This window comes from Enhydra lutris, unplaced genomic scaffold (genome assembly GCF_002288905.1).
Source record: "Enhydra lutris kenyoni isolate GAN:26980312 unplaced genomic scaffold, ASM228890v2 scaffoldscaffold8, whole genome shotgun sequence".
In the NCBI taxonomy this organism is placed as follows: domain Eukaryota; kingdom Metazoa; phylum Chordata; class Mammalia; order Carnivora; family Mustelidae; genus Enhydra; species Enhydra lutris.
Window position 1 is genome coordinate 18,891,745 of NW_019154092.1, and position 26,694 is coordinate 18,918,438.

At 47.2% G+C, this 26,694-nt stretch overlaps 1 protein-coding gene across 1 annotated transcript in view; it reads right to left on the reverse strand.

Moving 5' to 3' along the window:
* Window positions 1-26,694, reverse strand: part of LOC111142399 (NPC intracellular cholesterol transporter 1) — a 48,595-nt gene that overhangs the window by 20,528 nt on the left and 1,373 nt on the right. Inside the window, exons 2-9 of the mRNA XM_022495459.1 lie at window positions 13,392-13,514; window positions 11,919-12,025; window positions 9,675-9,850; window positions 6,696-6,863; window positions 5,875-6,124; window positions 3,586-3,659; window positions 2,699-3,069; window positions 1,047-1,273 (exon numbers count right to left, since the gene is read on the reverse strand). Of these exons, the coding sequence (XP_022351167.1) occupies window positions 1,047-1,273; window positions 2,699-3,069; window positions 3,586-3,659; window positions 5,875-6,124; window positions 6,696-6,863; window positions 9,675-9,850; window positions 11,919-12,025; window positions 13,392-13,514 (1,496 nt within the window). The remainder of the gene's footprint in view (window positions 1-1,046; window positions 1,274-2,698; window positions 3,070-3,585; window positions 3,660-5,874; window positions 6,125-6,695; window positions 6,864-9,674; window positions 9,851-11,918; window positions 12,026-13,391; window positions 13,515-26,694) is intronic.

A 26,694-nucleotide genomic window follows, 5' to 3' on the forward strand; every position in this document is an offset into this window, starting at 1 on the left:
AAAATAAACAGATCTTTTAAAAAAGTGACAAGGAATAATTTCTGTGTCCCAAGGTGACCCAACAGCCATGGTGGTTGTTTGGCTGGCTGAACGATGGTCTCTAGGCCACATGAGGGCATTAAGGGACAGCAGGCCTACCAAGGGCAGGCTGCTCTCCCTGCTACAGGCACAGGCCTGAAGATCACCCCGCAGGTCGCCAAGCACTGTGACTAATGCACATGGTAACTGCAGCCTGCCCAGCTGGACAGGCCTCCAATGGGAAGCAGCTTCATTGCCCTCTGGTCTAAACTGTGCACCAATCCTACCCCCACTTCTCAAGGGGACGCCACACATTCTATTTCATTTTATTCTGAGAGAGCAATAGTGAGTGTGCACACACATGCATTGAGAGGGGTAGAGGGGAAGGGGAGGGAAAGGAAGAGAATCTCCAGCAGACTCCATGCTGAGCTGAAACCAAGAGTTGGACGCTTAACCAACTGAGCCACCCAAGTGCCCCGACATTTTAAAAATAATTTGATATCACGGTATAAATTCTTATCTGAAAGACAAGAAAAAGCACTACAAGCTTCTGTTTTTGTTACTGTGATACCACTGGTGGTGTGGCAGATGCAACTGTGCGTTATCAGTCCAGGCATGAGTTAAATGCTGAGTGGTACCTGCCATTCCTTGCTTATACGCCATGAACACTCCCACCCCAGCACCTTTGTACTTGCTGCCTGTGTCACTGGAACACTTTCCCCTCCGATATTCACAGGCTCCCTCCTCTCCTCTCCGTGTGAGCCGGTGTCCACCCATCTAAAGCAGCACACCCCACTGCACTCATCTCCTTGCTGGGCTTAATTTCTCCAAAGCTCTCATCTCTACCCGGCATCAGAGCATCTGCCTGTTTATTCGGTGTTGGCCTCCCTCCACTAGAGCATGCGCTTCACAGGGCAGGGCCACGCTGTGTGCTCGCTACTGGGTCTCTGGCCCCAACAACAGCGTGTAGTAACAGCAAGTGCCCCCAGGTCAGGGGGATGAAGGAATGACCATCTCCCACCACGTACCGTACGCAGTATAGCAAGTGCGTGTGGTAATCTGCGTACACGAAGAAGTCATCGCCTACTTCGTGGTCCAGCATGGAATGGCTGTTCTGGAAGTAATTCAACACGCTCATGATGGTGCAGTTCTTGTTATAGGGTGAGAGGGGGGCTAAGCAGATGTCCTGAAGTGTCACGGTCTCGTTGTTGTAAAAGGCAGTGATGTTTTCAATGGCGGTTTGTAAGTCAAGAACCTGAAAGATTTTAAAAACAAATCCGGAAACACATCAGATTTCTCTCAGATGGTGACTAATGCCCTGACAGTTCAGAAGGTAAAGAGCATTTGGGGAAAATGATTCCTCACACAAGGCAGAGGACTAAGACATGCTGTGGGAACATATGTGACGGCACCTGGGGCCCCCTCTTAGAGACAGCCAGCTGGGAGAGAGACCCCGCTGAGAGGCGTCCCGAGAGGTGGGAGGGGACACCATCACCAGGACAAAACCCAGTGCCAGACACACAAACAGCTCCCCTTCCACCTCCCTGCAGAGGTCAACCACAGGGCCACAGAGGGGAGATGGGGACAATGCGCCCTGTCCTCCTGACACACTACCTCTTACCGACAAAATGCCCCCTATTGCCTCGCTCTGTGCCACCTTCATTCATGTACATTCCCATACTTTCTAACAGAGAATGCGTTCCTGGAGGTAAACGACTACACTGCACATCTTTTGCAACAAGCTGGGGAAAATCAACAGAGAAAAGACTGGGCAGAGAAAGGACTGAGACCATTCTGATGTTTTTTCCAGATACCAGACTTTCTGTAGGCAAGAACCATATTTAAAGGGAAGATCACGTGATTGTGCAACGTTCATTAACAAAAAAATCTGCAGGATGCCAGTTGTTCATAGATTGAGTTCTCCCAGGCAAGTGCGACCAGGGAGAGTGGGAAGGTTTGAAGGCGTCTGTAAGAGAGCAGGACGGATCTTGTTCCAAATGCAGCTCTTACCAAATGCAGGCTGGAGCCCACACTCAGGCAAGGAGCCCCCCACACACTGCAGGGGGGCTCAGCATAGCTCCTCCCTGGGCCCCCAGCGCAGCACAAGAGGCTTCACTCCTTGGGGTCCTGGCACGTTCCTTTTCAATTACCAAGGAAAAAATTTACTAAGGTGAATTATAAATACACTCTGCATCTTGATTTCAAGAAAGAAGCCAGCCCTGCTACATGAAGGAAATACAAAAGCCGGGGCGCCTGTGTGGCTCAGTGGCTTAAGCCTCTGCCTTTGGCTCAGGTCATGGTCCCAGGGTCCTGGGATTGAGCCCCACATTGGGCTCTCTGCTCAACAGGGATCCTGCTTCCTCCTCTCTCTCTCTGTCTGCCTCTCTGCCTACTTGTGATCTCTGTCAAATAAATAAAATCTTTAAAAAAAAAATAATGTTAAAAAAAAATACAAAAGCTGTCTACAGTCAAGCTCTCATTAAGTTCAACATCCACCATTTGCTTTCTTGAGAAGTAAATGAAAAGTCCCTTTCCTTCCTCACTGTTGGGTCTTCAAGCTCTCCCACTACGTTCAGCCCCAACCCCAGAGCAGGTGGACGCCCCCCACACGGTCCACGTGGAAAAGCCGGTCAGCACAACCTTGGGCTCCCGGGACTGATGTCTGCTAAGAGCACGTTACCTGGTGCAAGATCCCTCTGTCGAGCGGGGGTCCAAAGGGCACATCAGAGCCAGAGGGGTACGGCTGGTATGTGTGCGTGTTGGTGTGGGGGGCCTGGATGATGAGCTGCTCCGTGCGGAAGAAGGGCCCGAAATGCGTGTCGAAGTACTCTTTCTCCAGGCGCGCCTGGCTGCCGGGGGCCGACCACAGGTCCACCGGGTTGGTCGTGACCCGGACGAACACCAGGCCTGACGAGCAGGCGGCGATGAAGGCCAGGGAGAAGACGACGATGCAGCCTGGGTTGCGGACGCAGAAGGAGCCCCAGTGGGAGAAGAGCCGCCTCAGCCAGCCCTCGAATGCCGCCCCAAGCACGTCACAGCAGGATGCCTCCCCTGCAAGAGCGGACAGGAAGGGAGGCAGGAGGTTAAGAGCCAAGGGATTCCTGAGAGTAGGAACGACACAGGGAAGGGCACTGAGCCTGCACCGGGGGGTGGCAGGAGATCCTGCGCTGCTCCCCCGACCCCGACCCTCAGCACCTACCCGTGTAGGAAGCCACTCTCCTGGCCTGCCCACCGTGACAGCCATCCCCACACAGGGGTGAGTGCTCTGAGCTCTCTGTCCACAGCAGGGCCCGTCCAGCTTTGCGGTTGCCCCTGCTCTCCGCCCACTACGCCAGCCCCTCCAGCTCTTGCCCCGGTACCTAACTACCCTCCTGTAGGTACTCGGTACCTGATTCCCGTCTGTCAGCCTGAGCAGACGGCTGCTGCCGCAGAGGCAAGGACTGGTCTGCCGGGATCTCACAGCTGGGACACAAGCACAGGGCCTGGCCCAGACCTGGTGCATAAACGCTTGCAGGAGACCCCAACACCCGAGCCCACACGATCCTAACCGTGTACAGAGCTGCCTACCTTTGTCACTGGCATTTACGGAGAAAGCAATGTTGCTGTCAATGGGGGTGTACTCGGAGACAAAATAGCGTTTTCTGAAAAATAAAAGCACGTGAGCAGTATTAGGGGACCTTCATCATATGAGACTATTTTTCTGACAGTCCTGTAATCCCATTAGAAGCTAACTTCCTGGGGCGCCTGGGTGGCTCAGTGGGTTAAGCCGCTGCCTTCGGCTCAGGTCATGATCTCAGGGTCCTGGGATCGAGTCCCGCATCGGGCTCTCTGCTCAGCAGGGAACCTGCTTCCCTCTCTCTCTCTCTCTCTGCCTGCCTCTCCGTCTACTTGTGATCTCTCTCTCTGTCAAATAAATAAATAAATAAAATCTTTAAAAAAAAAAAGAAGCTAACTTCCTCATTCTGTTTTCTTTTTCCCTAACTGCTGGCTTCCCCCGCCCGCCGCCCCGCTTTCCTTGTTCTAAGTCCTGCTCACCAGTCTCAGAAGAAAATTTAAGAAGGTTTTTTTAGGATTTATTTATTTGAGATAGAGTGGGAGAGCAAAAGCACAGAGATGGGGGTGGGGTGGGGGAGGCAGAGGGAGCGAGAAACTTTAGCAGACTCCACACTGAGCGCAGAGCTTGATGCAGGGCTTGATCTCACGACCCTGAGATGATGACCTGAGCTGAAACCAAGAGTCAGACACTTAACCAACTGTGCCACCCAGGTGCCCCTTAGAAGGTATTTAAAAAACAGATTAACAAAGGATAGTTTCCCCTTGTAGCCTTCATTTAGGTTTAAGACTTTAGGTCCTTTAAAAGCAGCGAACACAGCGCTGCAGCGGCAACGTGCATTCCTAGCACCTAGGGCATCGTTCTCAACATCAGTCTCCAACACAAGGAACCGGGGCTCCCTGTGGAAGAGGTGGAGTCCAGGCTGGGGCAGGGAAGATACGAGATGAGTCTGGAACATCTTGTGATTCCAGAAACTAAGGACAGGCTTGACAAAGGTGGGGCCAAGGTAAAAACGAAACACAGGAGTCAACCAGAAGGTCCAAACTGGAAACATCTGAGCAGCGGGACAAATGGCAGTGTTGACCAGAGCCCACAAAATTAAAAAAAAAAAAAAAAAAAAAAATCCCTGATGTAAATATAATTCAATCAATAGTTAATTAGAGCAGGAAGGATAGCTGTCTATACAGAGTAAGTCCAATTCGTAAAGGCAAAAGAGATACAAAACCACCAAAGCACCAAATCACCACCAGGCAAACGCCCCAGCAGTACCCACTGCAGACAAGAGCCACCAATGGACGCCACAGTCAGTGGACAGTTTTAGGAGAAACAAGGTATTAACCCAGTTCTGAACCATCTCCCTTCAGATATTGATCAACTCCAAAGGGAGAAGGGGCAACTCTGTAGGAGAGAAACGCAGCAGACACCCTCTCCATCCAGTGACCAAGGTTCGTATCACCAGTGGGGAGATGCAGTGAAATCATGCAGCACCCAAATGAGATGCTGAGAAAGACTCATCACTTCTGTGGTGCTCTTGCCACAAACACAGCCTCAATCTGATCATGAGATCAGATCAGAAAAAGATCTATCAGATAAAGCCTACAGAGGGACATTCTACAAAATAACTGTCCAGGACTCATCAGAAGAGTCAAGGCCATAAAAAACTCCAGAAAATCAGTCACAGACTGGGAGACAGTAGTAAACAGAAAGTGAACGTGGAGTGGGGTCCTAAACAGAACAAGGGTGGCAGAGGAAGGTTTTCCTGGTAGTAGTTGAACGAAGTGTGTGGTTTAGCTAATACAGCTACACCAGCATCGTTTCTGCGGTTCTGATAATTACATACTATGAGTGATGGAAGTCGTAACATTAGGGGAAGCTGTGTAAAGGATACATAGAAACTCTATTTTTGCACCCTCATGTTCAGTCTAGCATAATTTCAAAATAAAAGTTAAAGAAAATGTACTTCCTCATTGTGAATCTAAAAGGATTGTAGACAGTATGGCATTTGACTAGATTTGAATCAGATTCAGCTAAGGCGGGCTGTTAAAGAATGGGTGATTAATGCACGGTGCTTTAAAAATCACTCAGCGATTTGAATAAATCACGAAACCAACTTCAAATGTTTAAACGCCTCAGCAGGCCTCTGACTGCCTACTAATTAAACCCAGGACACACGCAATCACAGAGTGTATTCACGTGATACTTGTTTCTTGGTCGCATTAACCAAGGACTGCCAGGCACAAGCTGGAAGGGCCACTTGGATCACCCTGCTCTTCTCGCCCTGGGGATTACACGGAACTGCTCACCTGTAGCACCACACGGCAAATACTGCTCCAAAGAAGACAAGCAAGAACGCCATGTAGGTGGTCCACATGATGACATACATGGCGTCCAGGCCCAAGATTCTCCAGGGAGCCGGAGGGGGTGGCGGCTGGGGCCTGGGGCCACACACGGCCAAGCAGTCTTGGCAGCTGCACGGCCCCGTGACCTCATCCACAGACTCGTCACAGCCCTTGGTGGCGTTGTTCATGGGCTCCATCCCATGGGCCGGAAGATCTGCAGGGGGGATGGGCTTGAATGAATATCTCAGGGAAACAAACGACAAATTCTGCATTCGATGATACTGAAACCCAGTGATAAAGCACACTGACGATACACGGACCACCACCGTAAGAGCAAAAAGGACAGGAGGCTTCCGTGTGATTGCATGAGGTTTTGCAGCCTTGTCCTGCAGAAGTGTGAGTTTCTGCCAATAACTTTGGTCACAGGTTTGTCCCCGAGGTCGGAGCAGCCCACATTCCACCGTACAACTCCACGGTACAACTCCACGGAGGAGCAAGTCTACCAGGATCGCGGGGCTCCTTAGAAGTCCTCTGTAATGCTTTGGTTTTTTGTTTTTTGTTTTTTTTAATACAAAACAAAAACCCGGACTCATTCTTTCAACTGGGTAGCAACACCTGAAGGCAATTCCGCCTCCTCCACGCTCCTTGCCAGCCCCCTCAATTAACCAGGGGTAGGGAGAGAATGTTCCACTTAGCTCTCTCACTCCTGGAAAGTCCAGGAACTAGTTACCTGAATTTGTTTATCTTCCTGTTGCAGATTAAGGTTCCTGGGCTTGGGAGTCTACCTGAGAAAATGGGTGTGATGGTAAAAGGCGCCTGGCCGTTGTCCTTATTGAACATGTACTCGATCCAGTTGGTGGCATTGCAGGCCCCGGCGTCCTTCCCACACAGGAGCCCCAGGGCTTTGTCATTACTGGAGGGGGCCTCCACGTCCCGGCAGGCGTTGTACATGGCTGGCAGAGGAAGGAGGGCAAAGGGCTGAGACACCATGCTGCTTTAGTCAAGGGGTGGGGGGGGGGGGAGATCTTACAAAAGGCACCTCGAATGCGGACGCAGCCATCGGCCCCGTACCCAGAAGCCCCTGGCCGGTGGGTGGGACAGTAAACACCCAGGGAAGGAGTGAAGATTACCCCTGACAAAGACATATCACCCTGCCAGCAACACACTGGGCTACATTCCAAGTAACTTAAACATAAAAAATACACTGGAAAGGCTTTACATGATCCCCGTAGCTCAGGTAAGTCTTATCACCACTGCAGAGAAGAATGCGCGGAGGCTGAGGAAGGAGAAGCAAGAACCCTAGTGTCTTTGCAGTCAGTGAAGCTGGTTCCACAAATCTGGGGCAGGAAACCCCACAGCTGAAGAGTTTGGAACTCTGAGGAGGAATTTGGTTTTAGGGCAGAGGTCACGTGTGAATGAACCTACTACTGCTCTCTTTTGTCTCTGTTTTAGTGCACATAAAGACAACACTTGAAATAAGGGCAATGTCAATGACCTCTTGCACATAACAAAGCAGCCGTAATGGGTCCTGCATTAACACTCACTTACCAGTGCCCACCACAGAGGCCAGCCAAGGCGGCAGGCTGGAGCAGGGGCCTGCTCCAGGGGCCGGCAGGTGACCCACCCCCTACCCCCGAGCCCTAACTGACCAGCGGGCTACTTACAACCAGGCCCAGCTACCAACAAAGGGAGAGTTCCATACTCCCCATACCGCCTCATCTCCTCCCTTTAAGAGCAGCCCCCAGCCCCTCCCCCCTTCCAGACCCCCCCTCCCCCCCCCCCCCCCCCCCCTGCCGCCCCCCCCCCCCCCCCCCCCCCCCCCCCCCCCCCCCCCCCGTGCAGACTTCTATCCCCTTTATTCTGCCTTAGGTGATTTTTTTTCACTGTCCGTGCCACTGGCTTCCAGCTGGTCCTCATCCCACACCTGGGGGCCCCCATCTGATTGAGAGACACCCCGTTTTAGACAGCATGTTAGAAACTTGTTAGAAACGTCCCAGGATCTTTTTCCCTAAACTCTAAGGAGAAACTTAATAAACTCATTGTGTTTTACCCTCACTCTTGAAAGGCAGTTCGGGTGGAGTGACCTCCTTAGGACCACGAGGATTCCACTACCTTCTGGCCTCTGTCACTGCTGGTCAGGAAATCTCCAAATGGCATTCTTTTAAAATGATTCCTATCTTTTTTCTACTTCTTTTTAAGAGACTAGTCTTTGGAGCTTTATAGTTTTTCTATGTTATGTTTATATATGGATTTTTTAGCAGTTTTATTGAAACAGAATTGGCCTACCGTATAGTTCACCTATCTGAAGTCCCCTGAACCCCTCCCCTATGAATACTCGCCCTTCCTGAAGGTAAACCACAACCTGAATTTGATGTTTCCTATGCACGTTTATGTATTTTCATGGTATGTTGTATCCATAGATATGCAGTACTATTTAATATAAAAAACATGTTACATATATCCTGTAACATATTCAGTTTTTTAGGTCATTCGAGTGACACAACTAATTCACACATTTAACAGTTTTAATTATTCTATTACAGACTATGACTATGCTCCAATGTTTATCCATTCCCCTCTGAGTTAGCATTTAGTGCCTCTAATTACTTATTTTTTATGAGATTTTATTTATTTATTTGAGAGAGTGTGAGCAAGCATGAGTAGGGGGAGGGGCAGAGGGAGAGGGATAAGCAGATTCCCCGCTGAGTGGGGAGCCTGATTCGGGGCTTGATTCCAGGACCCTGAGATCATGACCTGAGCCCAAGGCAGACATCCAACTGACTGAGCCGCCCAGGTGCCCCTATTTATTTTTTAATGGACTTCTTAAAAAGGAGTTTTAGATGGGGTGCCTGGGTGGCTCAGTTGGGCATCTGCCCTGGGCTCAGGTTGAGCCTCACATCTGGGTCCCACTCAGCAGTGAGTCTGCTTTTCTGGCTCCCTCTGCCCCTCCCCCTGCCCACTTGTACTCTCTGCTCACTCTCTCAAATATTTTTTTTTTTTAAAGAGGAGTTTTAGGTTCACAGTAAAATTGGGCAGAATTCTCGTATAACTCCTGCTCATAAGCACAACCTCGCCACCATCAACAGTGCCCAGGGGTGCATTTGTTACATATGATAAACCTACGATGACAGACCACTGTCACCCAAAGCCCATAGTCTTATTTTGGGGTTCACACTAGGTACAGTACATTCTATGAGTTTTGGCAAATGTATCATGATCGTACCCATGGTCACAGTATTAAACAAGCCTCACTGCCCTTAACAACCTCAACATCAGAACTCTTTGATTTCAATCACTTTCAACAAATGCTAGATGGTCTTTCTCAGACTGTCCTATGATTTCTAGTTGCTGTAGATCCCTTTCTCCTGCTGTTGTACCTGCTTACTGTCCCTTATGGTAATGTGTTTCTTCATAGTCAAACCTCCCTCCTCTACTTTCCCTTCCACACCCTCTCAAGTTTTGCAATAACTCAGAAGTTACACGATTCAAATCCACTAGAAACAAAGTTCTAATGGCTTCTAAAGTGTACCCCACATGCCCTAAAAATTTTTATGTGGAAACTTAGGAAGGAATTAAGCAAATACTTTAAAGAGATTGTTTTATGGGTTGCAGCTCAAGTCTAGATACACACGAAGCAACACTTCGTGTTTCATGGGCCAACGGAATTAAAAATTATCCCTTTCACATAGCTAACCACCGAAAGGAACAATAAATTCACTGTCCTGATCAACTATAAAAAAAGGAATAATTAGAAGTTTACTCACCATTGGCAAAACTCTCTCCGACATAGTACTGTAATTCTTTTACGTTTGTTTTTGTCTGGTTTGTAACAGGATCAACATAATCTTCAGTTTCTGTAACATTCAGAAACTGACTTTGCTGGGGGCTACACGTCAGCTCGCAAAACAGGTTCATTAGGTTATAAAAACAGGATGGACATCTAAAGAAAAAGTAAACTATATTTTGTCTGATCTCACAGATAATAGGGCCAGCAAAAACATTATTTACAAGAAGCAAAGAACATTTAAAATTTATAATAAAACGACAAATAAATTACCAAAGGACGTCTTAAACCCAGACATTCTCAACCCAAAGTCGGAGGTCTCTTTAAAAACTGCCCCAAGTACTACACATATGCTGTCCAGGTGTGATTTCAGAAAGAGAAAAATGCTTTTCTGAATTCTGTGCTTTGTAATACATGAGCATGTTTTGTATTGAAGCTAAAGTGACTAGGGAGCGTCATGGTGACAATTCTGATGAAGAAGAAAAACGAGGGAAAAATGAGACTCACACGTTAGAATGTTCACCTTCCTACTGAAGGGCTTTTTTCAAGCCCCAGGTAATCCCTTGGCCCTCTCTAAACACAAGAGGATTTCCCTGTGGCTTGAGAAGAAGCTGTAAGGACAGCGGAGGCGTTCTCCGACTGTACGCACTGCAGAAGCCATGGGTTTTCATGTGAACTACAGACTGCTCTCCTTCAGGTTCACGGTTGAAGCTCCTAATGTTGACCTGTTGGGTGGCAGAACTGGCTCCCCAGTCGGATTCACTGTTATCTACAGAAACTGCTGCTTCATTACACCGGCATTCTCACAGCACAGCCAAATCGCAGTCACTCTCGACTCTGATCCAGTCCAGGTGCCAAGGACACAGAACAGGGGAGGTGGTCCCAGCCTGCAATGTCTCTGGTCTAGTGAGGGAGCAGACATGCCTTCAGGAGTCCCGTGCTTTCCCGTGACAAGCACAGGAACCACAATTACACCACCCTAATGAAAACTGCTCCTGGGGTGCACAGATTTCGACCACGTTTTATGGATTACAAACTCTTGCCATGTTACCACATTTAATCTCTGCAATCATCGATTTTGATAGTTGTACCATATTCCCTATGTTAGCTTCTAATGATTCGCTATTACAAAGAGAGCTGACAACAGGAGGAACATTTGGTTATCTCTTGATCTTGGTTATCCTTATGTCTATAGCGCCTGTCTAGAGGGGTGCTAAATAAATGTATTCTGACTGAATGAGGGCTCCAGCCTCTCTCCATCAACATCCCCTAGCCTTCCGTGGGGTATGCTGGACTGACGAGATTCTCAACTTTCTGATCTACTCTACGGTAGGCTGCCCTGAAAGGACAGTTTAGGGGTGGTTTTCCACTCCATATTGCCCAATTTAAACCTCTGGGAAGAATCAGGGTTTCCTCAGTGGATGCCGACTGTCCTGTCACCCGCCATGCTATACGTACAGACAAGGGCTTCCCTTCTTCCCATGTCCCTCCCACCCACCTTTATCAGTGTGCTTCAGGGTAAAAAATTTAGAAAGACACCATGAGGTGCTGTTCTACAGACCCCCACCAGCTTGCTTTTTTGCACATTTGAGAACCAGTGAGTAAGCTTCAAGAAGAACATCTACCATGCAACCCTTTGCACAGCCCTGGTCATAGAGAACGGCATAGAGAGTGGACTAATTTTGACCAAACCAGCCAACTCTGCCAGAGCAATCCTGTTAACAGCTACCAAAGGCCAGCTCTAAGGATGGCTGGGACTCTAGCATCTCAAGTCACTGCAGGGGGAGTGAGCCCTGTGCCATCCAGAGGCAGGGAGGGGAGGACAGCCACGCAGAGGACCTCGTGGAGGGGGGGGGAATCTCTGGTCACAGACATGGCAGGACCACCTGACCCTCTCCTCCTCTGCACAGCACCCAGAGGCTTGAGAGTCAAAGGACCCAGTTTTCAGTGCAGACCCCCTTGGGATGGGGCCGTCTCAAAGGAAGCCCACGCCTCTGCTCTGCATGGAACTGGAAAGACGATGAAGTCTGGTGACTCTTACTTACCAAGAAATTATGCTTGATTTCTGAGAAGTCCTAAGGCTAGGATTTATATTATTGAAATATTATAGAAATATATTATATTGAAATAACACAAAAACTAACTTTTAGGAGGAAATCAGAATGCCCCTGGTTAACAAGCGCTTGCAACCCGTTGTTGTGTGCATGCTGGGCGGCCAGCCTACCTGGACAGAAACTGCAGGGGCAGCTGCAGGCTGTCCTTCAGGGTCCGCAGCTGCTGCACGTCGCAGCACACGCTGACGTTGTCAAAGAAGAAGCCTGGGCAGAGCTCCTTTTGGGTGAGAAAGCACAGATATCACAGCAGCAAAGTCAAATAAGGATACACATTCCTCAATGAAATAAGACCATTTTATTCACACAGTCCTTTTTTTAGGTAAGCAAGGTAGGTGTCTGCAAAGTTCTTGCAGGATTCTTTTAAAAGGTTTTCAAATTGGGGGCGGCTGGGTGGCTCAGTCAGTTAAGCGTCTGTCTTGGGCCCAAGTCATGATTCCAGGGCACTGGGATTGAGTCCGGGTCAGGCTGGGGCTCAGGCTCCCTGCTCAGCGGGGAGTATGTTTCTCCCTCTTCTCCCACCTGTGTGTGTGTGCCCTTTCAGTCTCTCTCTCAAATAAATAAGTAAATACAATGTTTAAGACAATAAAAGACTAACAAAGTTATTATTTATAAAAGAGGGAGTGGCAAAAATAGAGGCAATAGAAATATTAAAGAAATTTTTTTTTAAAGATTTTTATTCATTTATTTGAGAGAGAGAGAGCACAAGCCAAGCGGGAGGGAGAACAGACTCCCTCCTGAGCAGGGAGCCCAATGTGGGGCTCGATCCCAGGGCCCTGAGATCATGACCTGAGCTGAAGACAGACGCTTAAACTGACTGAGGCCCCCAGGCGCCCCTCAAATTTTTTTCTTATTTGGAAGCTCACTCTCCTCCCTTGACAATCCGTTTTACCTCTTAGGTTTTATGTTTAAGTTTAACCCAAATGCTGTTTACTACTTCCACTGGTTACTCCCAGGAAAGTCAGATGTCTTTCATAATTCTGATGAAAGCAGCATGTAGGTCGAGGAGGCCTGGTGCCCCGTATCAACTTGATTTTACATTACCTAAGGCTCTAGAACAAGTCTTATCCCCTGGATTTTTCCAGTTCTTCTCTAGTGTTCCTGTGTATCAGGAATGGTAAGCAAGACAGCAGAGAAAAGAATCCTGGTAGCAACCAAAGCTCACAGATTCTGGGTGGAAAATGGAGGAATCACTAAACCGAGGACAAGGGAGTCATAGCCACCTAGTGGCCTCGCTGATTTGAGTCGTGAAACCCAGGAACCAGGGCGGGGCGGGGTGGGGGGGGGGGAAGCAAACTTCTAGTACATTTTCAAGAAGCTGCAAAGAGCCACACTGAGGTACCAAGGTCAGTCCCTCAGTAGTAACTTGCTGTGGGGAAAATGAGAAAGGCATAAAGTCAGCCCCAGGGAAATTCCACCCTGGAATTATGTTATCTTCTGTGCCCCAGTGCACCCCAGATAAGCATTTGGGATAAGATTTAAGCCTGTTAGTTTCAGCCCCACCCCACCACCGATATTTATGGGATAATTACAGAGGATCTCCGATTAGCATCTTGTGTTCCCGGTGCCACCGACAGCAAACTTACCTGCATTAAGTCATACCCGTCCTTCGGCAAGGGTTTTGGTGGCCCCGAATATTGGCAGTTGTACCTCTTGTCTCCAGACGCAATTCCACACTCTCCATACCACACACAGGACTGTGCCAACACCTACAGAGTCGACACAAAACTCCATCCATCAGGGCCTCAAAGGCTAAGGGAAATTTCAACAGCAAAACACCAGTACAGAACCTTCCAACGTTACCCATAAATTGAAGTGGCAGCAAGAGGCACTGGGTAGTTAATGTTTTGAAAAATAATAATTAAAAAAGACCAGATGCCCACAATGGGCTTATCAAGACAGTCAGTTAAGGAGGTCCTAGAAATTATTTACATGATTTCTACTTCCTGCTAATTTGTTGATGAAAGGAAGCTATACGTCCTGAAAGATCACTAAAAATCCATGTAGAGGAAAAAAAGCAAGATAGTATGTGAGTCTGCAATTATTAAGGCCCTATTTTTGCACATCTGCATGTGAAACTAGCTCTAAATAACGAAGGAACATTTCCACATAATTTAGGTTAAATAATATCAGCATATCATGAGTAACATGAAAAGCAAAACCCAGAACACCAACAAACCCTAAGAAGGAATGAGAATAAACATCTTGTCCTCAAGATTTAAGGAGAAAGCAAGGCATGTGCTAACTTTAAGGAAAACCAGCTCCGCAATCTTCAAAGAAAAATGTTCAACTCTTCCATGGAGGTTTCTCAAGGGCCACTCATATTCCCCATGTGAGAGTCACAAGGCTATCAGAAAGCTGGGAAGGGGAGGAGGGTGCGGCATGAATCAGCATGTCAGCGAGCTCGGCCACGCTGGCCAGGGCCATAAGCCTGCAAGGGCTTGCAGTCATCTGTCCCACAGGGAAACAAAAGCGATCCAGAAGCAACCATGACTCCCAGGACACCTCACAGAAAAGCCATTAAAAAAAAAATCTGAGTCGAAGTAACAGAGTGAATTCTCTCCAGCATCAGTGGCATATGACCCACACATAGGCAAGGAGGTCAGTCTATTTGCTGGTCTCTGGCATCAAGATACAAATCTCACCATGGGCTCCTGAAATGCTAAAAACATGAAAGAAAACAACAGCTCACAGGAGGCTGGGTGTGTATGTGCAGGGGAATCGGAGGACTCAGAAAGACTTAATTCATTCTTCAGATATGTTAAGATTTATTTATTTATTTGAGAGAGAGTGCATAAGCGCAGGAAGGTCAGAGGGAGAGGGAGAGAATCCCAAGCAGACTCCCAGCTGACTGTGGAACCTGCTGTAGGGCTCCATCCCAAGACCCTGAGATCATGACCCGAGCTGAAACCAAGAGTCGGATGCCTAACCGACGAAGCCACCCAGTGCCTCTCATTCTCCAGATATTTTATTTTATTTTTTAAAGATTTTATTTATTTATTTGACAGACAGAGATCACAAGCAGGCAGAGAGGCAGGCAGAGAGAGAAGGGGAAGCAGGCTCCCCGCCGAGCAGAGAGCCCGACTCAGGACTTGATCCCAGCACCCTGGGATCATGACCTGAGCCGAATGCAGAGGCTTTAACCCACTGAGCCACCCAGGCGCCCCTCCAGGTATTTTAAAACAGAAACCATCACTTACTCCTATCAGGGCTCATTAAAAGTTATATGTTTACCCATAAGGAAGGGAAATTATACAAAGGAGGAAGTGACAAGTATTCAACAATGCCACATATCAAACCTTTGCCAAGAAGTTGCAAAATTCCACCACCATTTTGATTTAAAAAGAATCGCAGCAATTAGGCCACGAACCTAGTGATTCCAGGGAAAGTACTGCTTTTTCCAAAACTCCAGTTTTACAACTAAAAGGAAATTATCCATCTACTGACATTTGAAAAGGCTTTTTGCCTTTTTTGCAAAGAAGGTGGCATAACTGCTGATACTGACATTTAAATACAAGTGGCCCCTCACCCCCAGACCTGGCAGAATGCTCAACAGACCCAACGGGCAAGCAGGCCCGGGCCTGGGGCACTCTGGCAAGTCACCCACTGGAGTGACAGAAACCCAGTCAACAAACCACAATTCTGGCATGAGAACGGGAGGCGGGTGTGGAGTCTCGGTTCCCTTTTCTCAGCATTCAGCGCTATGAAAGAAAAGAAAGGCCCAGGGCACTGTGGTTCGCAGTCATCCTTTATAACCCATAGCTCTTATTTCAACGCGAAGTTTCCATAGTCTGGCAGAATAGAGGTGGGACAGGGGAGTGGGGGAAGGTCAGGAGCCCCGGGTTCTGATCCTCAGAACCCAGGAGGCTCTCAATCAACGTGCACGCCGAGCCTGACGGCACGTGGGGCAGGTCCCTGGCCTGTGCCGAGCAGTTCTGCTCCCTGCGAACGGCTCATAACGGCCACCAATCTCAAAGGTTTGCTGCAAAGATCGGATACGGGACTGTATGTGGAAGTACTTGGTAAACTCAAAAGCACTATACAAGCCAACGCAAGCAATGATTACCGGCTTCTAATGCTGGGACCTCAGTAAAGGTCCTAAAGACCTGAAGTAAAACACCTAACATTTCTTTGGGCTCAGGAAAACTGTGCTTGACCCAATGCTTGTAGGTTTGCTTCCCAAGGTCGTCCTGCCTCTAGAAGCACACCCAACCCAGTGGGGCCCAAAGCCACTTACAAGCCATTTGCTTATGTGCTAGGCACTGTTTCACTGCTTTTCATATATTAATGCAATTAATCCTGATGAACAAGCTGATGACAGAGGTGTTATCATACCCATTTTATAGATGAGGAAATGGGAGGCACAGAGAAGCTGATTCGTGTAAGAGTGGCAGAGTCACAATTCAAACCAGAACATTCCAGTTCCAGAGACTCTGAATAAAGTGTAATCAACTGCATAACTTAGGTCCTCAGTCTAGCACCGCACCGCCTCCCCACCCTACCTTGTACGAGGCGAGCCTGGGTGCACTCACTTGCACAGCTGTGCTGGTGGGGAACCCTCCTTTCCCCCTCAGCTCTCTCTCGCCTCCCCTCCCTCTGATCACTCTGGGCTGAAAACCTGAAAACCAGCTGGTGCTGGTGCGGCATTTCTCGGCCTCCTCAGGGGCCTCCACCACCTGACCCTCTTCTACCTTCTCAACCTCACCTCTTTGTGCATCCCCGTGCATCCTTTCGCCTGCTCCTACCAATAAACACCGTTCCGATTTCATCCTCCCTCTTGGTCAAACGACCCCGATGCCTCTCCAGCTGCACTTCTCGTGACCTGCCCCACAATCTCAGGCTTCCAAAGGAATCCAGACCTTCCTCCACTGCCGATCTCTTCTCCTGGGGAAGCTCCCAGTGCAGGTGCCCTTTCTGTGCCCCTTCCTTCCCTGCTGAGCCCACAGCCACCCTTTGTTCCCCTGTGCGCTACTCCCCTGTGCACCACCCCCCACCCCCATCCCCCACCTCATACAGAGCCGCCAGCTGGGCTCTTCCTGAGCTGGGGCGCCACAGCTTTCTGATGCTCCGAAACCTCCATCCACCCTCCTGCGCCAGCTGCCCCGCCTGACTCCGGTGTGTGCGCTCATGTCCCACCCCTCCCTACCTTCTGTCCCACACTGAGGGGGACCTGCCCAGCCCTGTGCCTTTGTGCCTCCCTCCCCGACACTCCCCAGGCTCCTGTTACCCACCAAGGCCACTCCTCGACCACCACCTCCCCTGGGGTCCTGGTGGGCCTGCGGGACCCAGGAAAGCAAAGCCCCTCCCCTCCCTGAGCTCCACTGGTCCAGTGGCTCCCTGGACGGTATGCGGCCACCTCTTCCAGCATCCAGGCACTGGATCCCTCAATCCTCAGATCTGGGAGGCTGGTACTGGAACACCCTTGTACAGAAGAGCAAACTGCCAGTTACACAGGTAGAGTGACTCACCTGAGTCCACACCTAAAAATGGCCAAGCCAGACCCCACCCAAGGCCTGGCTGCTTCCTGGCTGTTCCAGAAGCCAGGGTTCCTTATAGCACAGGCTCCTCCCAGAGTCACCCCTGGCTGGGCCACGCTCATCTCTCATCTCACCAAGACCCTGCTGGCGTTGGAATGACTGGATTTCCAGTCTCCAAATGGCCACCGCACAGCCGGTGGTCAGGACTTTATGGACCAAGATGACAGGTGCACCTTAGGATCCTCGGGATGTCCAGGCTGCATGAGCTGACGCTGAGAGCAAGGGTGCACCGTGCAACCAGCAGCTCGCACACACGGCACACGCCTCCTTTCTAGGCAAAGCACCTGCTTTTCAAAAAGTGAGGTGTGGCTGAACACTGCCTTTACTAGGCTTCGAGAACGCCTGCTGCTGACTTCACATCTGTAAAGCCCACTTGGGGAAGCAACGCGGAAACAAACCTAGCAATGTCTGTGGTCTGCCGGGGCCCAAAGCGCGCCTGACCAAACATGAGCTCAGGGCTGGAGACGGCCGGTGGCTGCACGGAACCGGCCGTCCCTCGGGTCACTGAGCTGTCCACCTAAAAGCTGTCCGTTTCATACCCTGTGTGTTTCACCAGGAGACATGAGCTCAGACATCCTTCACACGAGAGAAAAGCCCACTGGCAAGGACTGCAGAGAGCGAGCACACTGTCAGTCACCACATTCAGACGGAACAGAGAAGCATGACCGACCTCCAGGGCAAACAATCAGAAACTCCGGGCCTGACAGCCACGTGACGTGTCTCGTTAAGGCGGCGCTCCGGGCCCAGAGATCCGAACCCAAAGGGTTCACAGTAGGTCTCGTGGACACCGACCAGGCATACAGAGCTATTTATAACCACAAGAACCATCTTATTGGAGCATTTTAAAATTTTACCGATTCCTAAAATGTTAAAAATAAACGACTGTGGGATTTATGTCTTCCTCTCCTTATGGACTCCATACACGCCATCACAAATCTGCAGCCATCATAGGTATATGCCGAGTAAGCACCTCCTTCTCAGATACAACCAATGCTACTGTAGTAGATCTGGGTCTTGTAGGCTTTTAATTCCTCCTAACAGATAACCGGTAGAGACGGACAAGTGAAGTCACTTTGAAACAGCTTTTTCACAAATAAGCCTCAACACCCCTGCACAGGCTGGCTTTCGGCTCAACCCAACTGCCCCACTGTATTCATCTGGCTCTTTCTCGTAGAGGGCCAAACAGGAAATACAGTAGGCTTATGGGCCGTAAGGTCTTTGCGGAGGATACTCAACTAACCTGTTGTAGCTCAAAAACAAGCACAGACGCCAGGCAAGTGATGGGCGTAGGAGGCAGGGAGCAAACTTTATTCACAATGACAGGCTCTGGCCAGGCCAAACCTGAGGGCTCCTGCCGTGGAATGAAGCAGAATTCACGAGAATCACAACGTCGGGTACGTGGGGAGAGAGGTTCCGAGGGCCGTTTCTGGCTATTGTGTGGGCTCCCTAGGAAGACGGCAGAATCATCAGGCACAGAGCCCAGCTGCTGTATTTCCTCGGAAACTCTCTGCAGTACCTGCCCCTGCGCTTCCCGATGCAGGAACCGTCAAATCTCTCCATGAGCTGAAGGAGTTCAAACAGATGACGTAAGCAGTTCAGAAATGAGAACCACTGCTTGTTCTGGCTCTCCACCTGAATTCGGGAGTTACACGGCTAGAGTGAGTCTGCTTGCAAAGGTCAGGTCAGATGACTATTTCACAACATGCTCCGGAGCTTAGCCATCGGGTACGCGACTGGCCAGGGAAGTTTCTTGCAGTAATAACAGGGGTGCAGCAAGTTAAAAAAAAAAAAAGTCCCTTCTGCTACATGTCAGCCACTATAGCAACGGTTAAACAGACCCTGACGGGGAGCTCTACAGAAGCACACGGATCATGGGGAGAGGCTGTGGACACCGGCAGCAGAGTCCTGCACTCCAGGCGGCCGTGGTAAATCTCAAGGACTAACGAACTCTTCAGAAAACGCTTCATGAACATCGGCCGCGTGCTAGACACAAAGTAAGAGGATTCCTTCCGTCCCGCCTGGCCTACTTCTCAGATACCCTCTAGCATAGTAGGGCAGCATTTTACAGGTAAGGAAACGGAGGCTCAGGGAGGGTTCTCCGAGGTCACGTGGCTCCTAAGTGACAAAAGCAGTAACGAGAAGATTTTGAAGGCCAAGTAAATTAAACATTCTCTATCTTGTCCCCGGGCCCCACTCCCCAGCTGCTCCAGCTCCGTCTGTAGGGATGCCCCCTCAGAGTGTCATACAGAGCGTCCCTCTGGGAACAAACATGTTCTCCTGCAGGAATAACGGCCACCATTTTCATCTTCCTGCGGACGACTCTAGGCCACTGTCAAGTCACGTTGGTTACTGCTGAGCATCCTTAGTTTGAGGCCTGTGCTGGCCACTGCTCGGCAGGCAGAGTGCGGGCCCGGGTCCTATCCCCTCTGCCACTGTCCTGGATGGGCAGAGCTCACAGCAGAACCTGGAGCCACACCAGCTCCAGTGCCAGCAAGATGGGTCAGGTCAGGGGTAGGGAGAGGCCTATGAAGGGAGCAGAGAGGCTGGCCTGGCCGGTCAGGACAACGCAGTTTAGGATGGAGGGAGAGACACGGAGCATCCTACCCAGAGATTAAGCTGCCTGCCAGTCAGGGAGGCAGACTAAACAACTATGGCAGCACATCTGGGGGTGGAGGCTGGTCTGGTATGACTTCCATTGATGGAAATCTCTGGATCTCTGTTTCCAGCTAACCTGGGGTGAACAGATCCACACAACAAAGGATACTCTGTGAGAGCACCAGGCATACCTATAAATGGGTGTTTCCTTCATACATTTTTTAGATAGATTCAGCTCATCTTCACTTTTCAAATCAGCCCTCCAGCTTGCAGTTGAAGGGACTTGCCCAAGGTCATACTACTAGTTGGTATTCGACATTTCTGAGCCTTTGCACCCACCGAAAAATAATCCAAACCCACAAACTAAAACAAAACCATGAAAGTAGATGGGAGTGTATACCGTCCACAGGTCTTTTCCTATGGAATGTTCACACAGTGTGACAGGTAAACAAAGGGACAGGCCAGCAGGATAAAACGATCCCTGATTCATCAGTGACTTTTGGAGAAGCCAGAATGGAGCTAGAAGCAAGCCCTGAAGGAAATGCCCTATTGGCCGTCTGGAACAGCTCCTGAACACTCATTCAATTTTGCCTGCTAAATATGGAGAATCTGGTAGCAAGATTTTGAATACATTTAGAGGGCAAGTCAGAAGACCGTGGTTCAAGCCCTTAGTCCGCCATTTACTAGCTATGTGACTTTGGGACATCACTGGATCCTTAGTATCCGTAATTTCCTGCAAAACAGGAAACACAGCATCCCAAGTGTTTTAGAGGGGTCCGGTGATGTTAAAACGGGACCAGATGTGTCCTCGCAATGGAGTACTACACACAAATTAGGTAACTCCTTTTTTAGTTTCTTGCAATCTAGAACATCGTTTTGAAAAAGTTTTGAGTTAACTTACATACCAAGTTGATTGGTTTTTCGTAACAACTAGATACCCCCCCCCACCGCATTTTCTCCGGTTTCCCTCTTGTCTACCTGGTTAAGCATTAATTCACCGTTCAAAGGTCAGTTCAAAAACTGACTGCCCATAACACTTTGTTCTTCCCTATGTTAGACTACATTTTGCATCGTATTGTAATTTTATGTACCCCCCACCCCTTCCAGTCAACTGTGAACAAGCCAAGGACAGAGGCTACTAACGTTTACACTGTTTATGGACTGCTTTCCGTACAGGGTCTACTTTTGTATCTACACTGTGCCCATAGCAACCGCTTTACATTTATGAAACTAGTGAATAACAGGAACTTTGAGTTCCTCTGGCCTAAGGGGCAATAATAAGATAAAGAACAAATTTTAAAACTCCCCTCTCAAGTCCCTCAATAGCACACTTGCATCAGAAACAGGTTTGGGTCAAATACAAAACACAAAACAAATGAGAAACAGTTTTTCTTCTTTTTTTCCCCTCAGTTTTCTTGCCAAAGCAAATATTCCAAACACTGAAAATAAGAGGCATAGTCCAAGCAAAGAAAAAATTTGTTGGGCCACAGTTGATTACTGATTATCACCCAGAAAGCAATGCAATTCTGGTTTCTACCACCTCTGAATCCTTCTATCTTATCCCTACACCTAAACCCACGAAGGCCCAATGACCCAGTGACTCAGAAAAGAGACTCTTGGCCATACTGGAAATGGTAAAATACAGTTCTTGCTCTCAAGGAGCCTACAATCTACTACTTCAGTGCAAGCAATATTTTGCTCTCTTTCCATGAGAACCGTAAGAAGTAGGCATAGATGTTAACCCGATTTTACAGAGGAAGAAGACAGAGGCTCTAGGGGATCACTGGTTTGCCCAAGATCACTCTTGGTGAGAGGAAAAGTCCAGACCAACACCCAGGTAAAGGCTGCTGCTGCAGTGTAAACACAGATTGAGAGGCTCAGAGAGAAGGCCTTCTAGCTGAGGGACAGGATAACAAATCTCACGGATAATGCAGCATTTGAACTGGGCCTTGGAAGACAGGCAGGATTTCGACAGCAAGTAGTTTATTTGGCTGGAGAGCCGATGCCTTTCACAGAACTACAGATGACAGGGCAGAAAGGGGCACCCACGATCAGATTAGAGATGGTCTAACCCTGGCTTCCGCAGTAGATAACGTGTCCTCCTTAAAACACCCTGCAAAGCCTCCCTTTGCGGAGGAGTGGAGGGTGGGGAAGGGTTACCCAGGAAAGAGAGATCATGTTGTCTTCACACCAGAGGGATTCTTTGTTCTGGGTAATATGACAAACACTGAAGCAAACAAAGACCCATTCAGCAAGTCGTTTTCTTTCTGCCCACTCGCTAAAATAAAAACCTCATTTTCCCTTGATTACTTATGTTAATAAGATATCTGAGCGCAGCCTCAATCAAGGGGTAGGAGAGACTGGGAAAAAGTAACCATCTGAATTTGGGGTGAATGTAGGTTTTCTTCAATGCTCTCGGTCAAGAGATTAAACCACTGCTGATCTCTTCAGGAAAAATCATTTTAATGGCTTAATTCCTACCCATACCTCCCTATGTTCCAAGTTCCTCAAGAAAACGCCTGTAAAAATTACAGACAGGAGAGAGACACACGATTTCTCAAAACCACACACGTTATTTGGATGACCAGAAGGTTTACAAACCATGCAGTTTCATGTTCTTTCATCATCTGTAAGAACTAAAAATTAAGAAAGGCAAAAATCCCCCCAAATGTCCATCAGACCTTACAAAGGACAGTTAGGTCTATTAATTCTGTGACAGAACTTCCTGAGTGCCCAGGCTGACCCCAGACAAGGTGCTATCCCTGTAAGAATTCTAAAAGCAGACCGCCCTCCCACCACTTCCCAGTCTATTCAGGGGTACTAGGAGCCTCTGCCCATGTAAGGGAATTAATTTGTAATATAACAAAGGTATATTTCCAGTTAAGATTTACTGACCTTCCCAGGCATTTTGCAAGTGACTCATGATGAACCTCTGACCTATCTAAAAAGCCCTAGGAGGAGAGGCACTCATTGGTCATCAGTCTTGGATATTATCTTGAGGTGAAAGCATTTCAGAGGCGCGTTAAAGCTACTTACCAGTGTAAAGCCCGTCTACCAGATCCTGACCTAAAACTCGAGGCAAAGTGAAGAGCTGTATTTTCTTTAAGGCACAGAACTGCTCCTGTTTCTTGAGTTTTTACTACAGTGATAAGGTCTCTCCATAGATCATGTTACCTAATAACCCCAATAATCCTACATGGTATTGTTAGTCTTCAAAACAAAAACAAAACCCTGAGGCTTGACAGAGTAAAAGGCCCACAGCAAGAGCTAGTGAGTCATCTACCCACTGACCCCATTCCAAACCACCCCCCCCTTGCTCCTCTGCCTCGCCTCCCAACCAGGCACTGAGATGTGCCCTCCCACAAGCCCACACAGTTGGGGATCCCCTCTACATACAGAGAGGAGGGAGCCACAGCTCTTCTCTTGGCTCTTGGACCCTTCCTGGGTCAGCAAAACCTACCTGCTTCTAAGAACTACCCAGAAATTTAAGGAGAGGTTTTCCTAATCCAGGGAAAGCCCCGAATCTGCTTTCCCCTCTGATTTACTACCTCCTCCTTACTGACATGTACACGAGTGGGCACAAGGACAGAATCCCAGAGCTCCACTCCTGCGTCCTCATCTTGTTTAATCAGCGCTGTATCCTTAGACTTTATCCCCCAACTCTGGTGAATGCAGCTAAGGGTTTGTCAATTTTCTCTGTACAAAGAGCCAGCTCTTCATTTCATTGATCCTTTCTCTTGTCTTTTCAGTTTCTCTAATTCACTTATTTCTCCTCTGATCTTTATTATTCCCTTCCTTCTACTAATTTGGGGCCTTGTTTTTTCTTTTTCTAGTTCCTTTCAGTATAAAGTTACAGTTACATTATTTGAGATTTTTCTTCTCCCTTGAAGTAGGCTGTATTGCTATGAACTTTGCTCTAAGAATGGCTTTTGCTGCATCCCATATATATCAGTAGGTCATATTTCTGTTTTAATTTGTCTCTAGGTATTTTTAAATTTCTCCTTTGATTTTCTTCAATGACCCATTGGTTGATCAGTAGCATGTAGTTTAATCTCCTCATTTTTGTGGGGTTTCCTCTTGTAATTAATTTGTCGTTTCATATAAAGTGGTCAGAAAAGATGCTTGGTAGGATTTCAACCTTCTTGAATTTATTGAGACTTGTTTCGTGACCCGACACATGATTAATCCTACAGAATGTTCCATGTACACTAGAGGAAAATGTGTATTCTGCTGCTTTTAGAGGGAGTGCTGTCAATATCCATTAAGTCCCCCTGGTCTATTGTGTCATTTAACACTGATGTTTCCTTATTGATTTTTCATCCATTGATGAAAGTGGGCTATTAAATTCTCCTACTACTATTGCTTTCAACTTCTCCCTTTAAGTCTGTTAATATGTGTTTTATATATTCTGGTGCTCCAATGTTGGGTGCATGTATCTTTATAAATGTTGTATCTTCTTGCTGGATGGACCTCTTTATCAATACGTAATGAATGCCTTCCTTTGTCTCTTACTACAATCTTTGTTCTAAAGTCTATTTTGTCTGATAGAGTATAGCTACTTCAATATTCTTTCCATTTCCATTTGTATGGAATGTTTTTTTCCATCTCTTCACTTTCAGTCTGTGACTAGGGAAAAAGAGAGAGGGCTCAAAATCAAAAATGAAGAGAAGTGACAACTAACATCACAGAAATACAAAGGATCATAAGAGACTACTATGAAAAAATTACAAACCAACAAACTGGACAACCTAAAAGAAACAGATGAATTCCTAGAAATACACAACCTTGCAAGACTGAATGATGAAGAAATAGGAAATATGAAAAGACTGATTAATAGTAAGGAAGTCTCCTTCAGTAATCAAAAATTGCCCAACAAACAAAAGTTCAGGGACCAACCAGAAGGCTTCACTGGCAAATTCCACCAAACATTAAAAGGTTTAATACCTACATTCAAAGTCTTCCAAAAAATTGAAGAGGAGGAAAAGTTTCCAAACACATTTTATGAGGCCAGCATCACCCGTGTACCAAAGCCAGACCAGGGTGTTATTTAAAAAAACAAAAACAAAAACAAATTACAGTCCAGTATCCTTTATGAACACAGATGCAAAAATCCTCAACCAAATATTACCACACCAAATCCAATAATACATTAAAAGGATCACATGCCATGATCAAGTGGGACTGATCCTATGGATTCAAGGATGGTTCAACATCTGTACATCAATCAATGTGATACCTCACATCAAAAAGATAACATAAAAATTATATGATCATCTTGATAAATGCAGAAAAAGCAGTTGACAAAATTCAACATTCACTTATGATGGATAATCTCAACAAAGTGGATATAGAAGGAACACACCTCAACGTAATAAAGGCCATCATGACAATCCTACAGCTAAGATCATACTCAATGGGAAAAGCTGAAAGTTCTTCATCGGAGAACAGGATGCCTATTCTTGTCCCTTTTGTTCAACACAGTATTGGAAGTCCTAGCCATGGCAATTAGGCAAAATAAATTAAGGCATCCAAATAAGATAGGAAAAAGTCAAACTGTCACAATTTGCAGATGATATGATACATGAATTCAGGAAAATCACAGGATACAAAATCACTACACAAAAATCTGTGGCGTTTCCCCACACCACCAATGAAGCATCATAAAGAGAAATTAAGAAAATAATTCCATTTCCAATTACATCAAAAAGAAAAAAACATCTGGAATAAATTTAACCAACAAGGTGAAAACTGTAAGACAGTGATGTAAGAAACTGAAGAAGACACAAAGAAATGGAAAGACAATTCTGTGCTCATGAATTGGAAGAATACTGTTAAAATGTTCATATCACCTAAAGCAATCTACAGATTCAGTGAAATGCCTATCAAAATTCCAAAGGCACACTTCAGAACAGGAACAAATAATTCTAAAATTTATGTGGAACCACAAAAGCCAAAAGAATCTTAGAAGAACAAGGCAGGAGATCTCACACTCCCTCATTTCAAACTATGTTACAAAGCTATAGTAATCAAAGTAGCAAGGTATTGGTATAAGAAAAGATACACAGATCAATGGAATAGAATTGAGAGCCTAGAAATAAACCCACACAGGTATGGACAATTAATCTACAACAAATGAGCCAAGAACATATGATAGAGAAAGGACAGTTTTTTCAATAACATGTTGGGCAAACTGGACGACTCTCTTACACCCTTCACAAAAATTATTTCAAAGTGTACTAAAGACTTGACTAGAGGACCTGAAACCATAAAATTCCTAGAAGAAAACAGGTGTTAATCTTCTGGACATTAGTCTTAGTGGAACTGACTCCAAAAACAAGAGAAATGAAGAAAGAAAAAAAAAAAAAAGAAGTGGGACTACGCCAAACTAAAAAGCTTCTGCACAGCAAAGAAAATTAATATCAAAATGAAAAGGCAACCTCCTGAACAGAACATATTTGCAAACCATATACCTGATAAAGGGTTGATATCCAAAAATATATAAAGAACCATACAACTCAACATCACCAACAAAAAAATAACCCAATTAAAAAATGGGCAGAAGATCTGAACAGACATTTCCTCAAAGACATATAGATAGCACACAAGACATACAACAGCTACGTGAAAAGATGCTCATGCTCAAGATCACTATTAGGGAAATGCAAATCAAAATCACAATGAGGGATCACTCTGCACCTGTCACAATGGCTATTATCAAAGAGACAAGAAATGAAGAGAGTTGGTGAGGGTGTGGAGA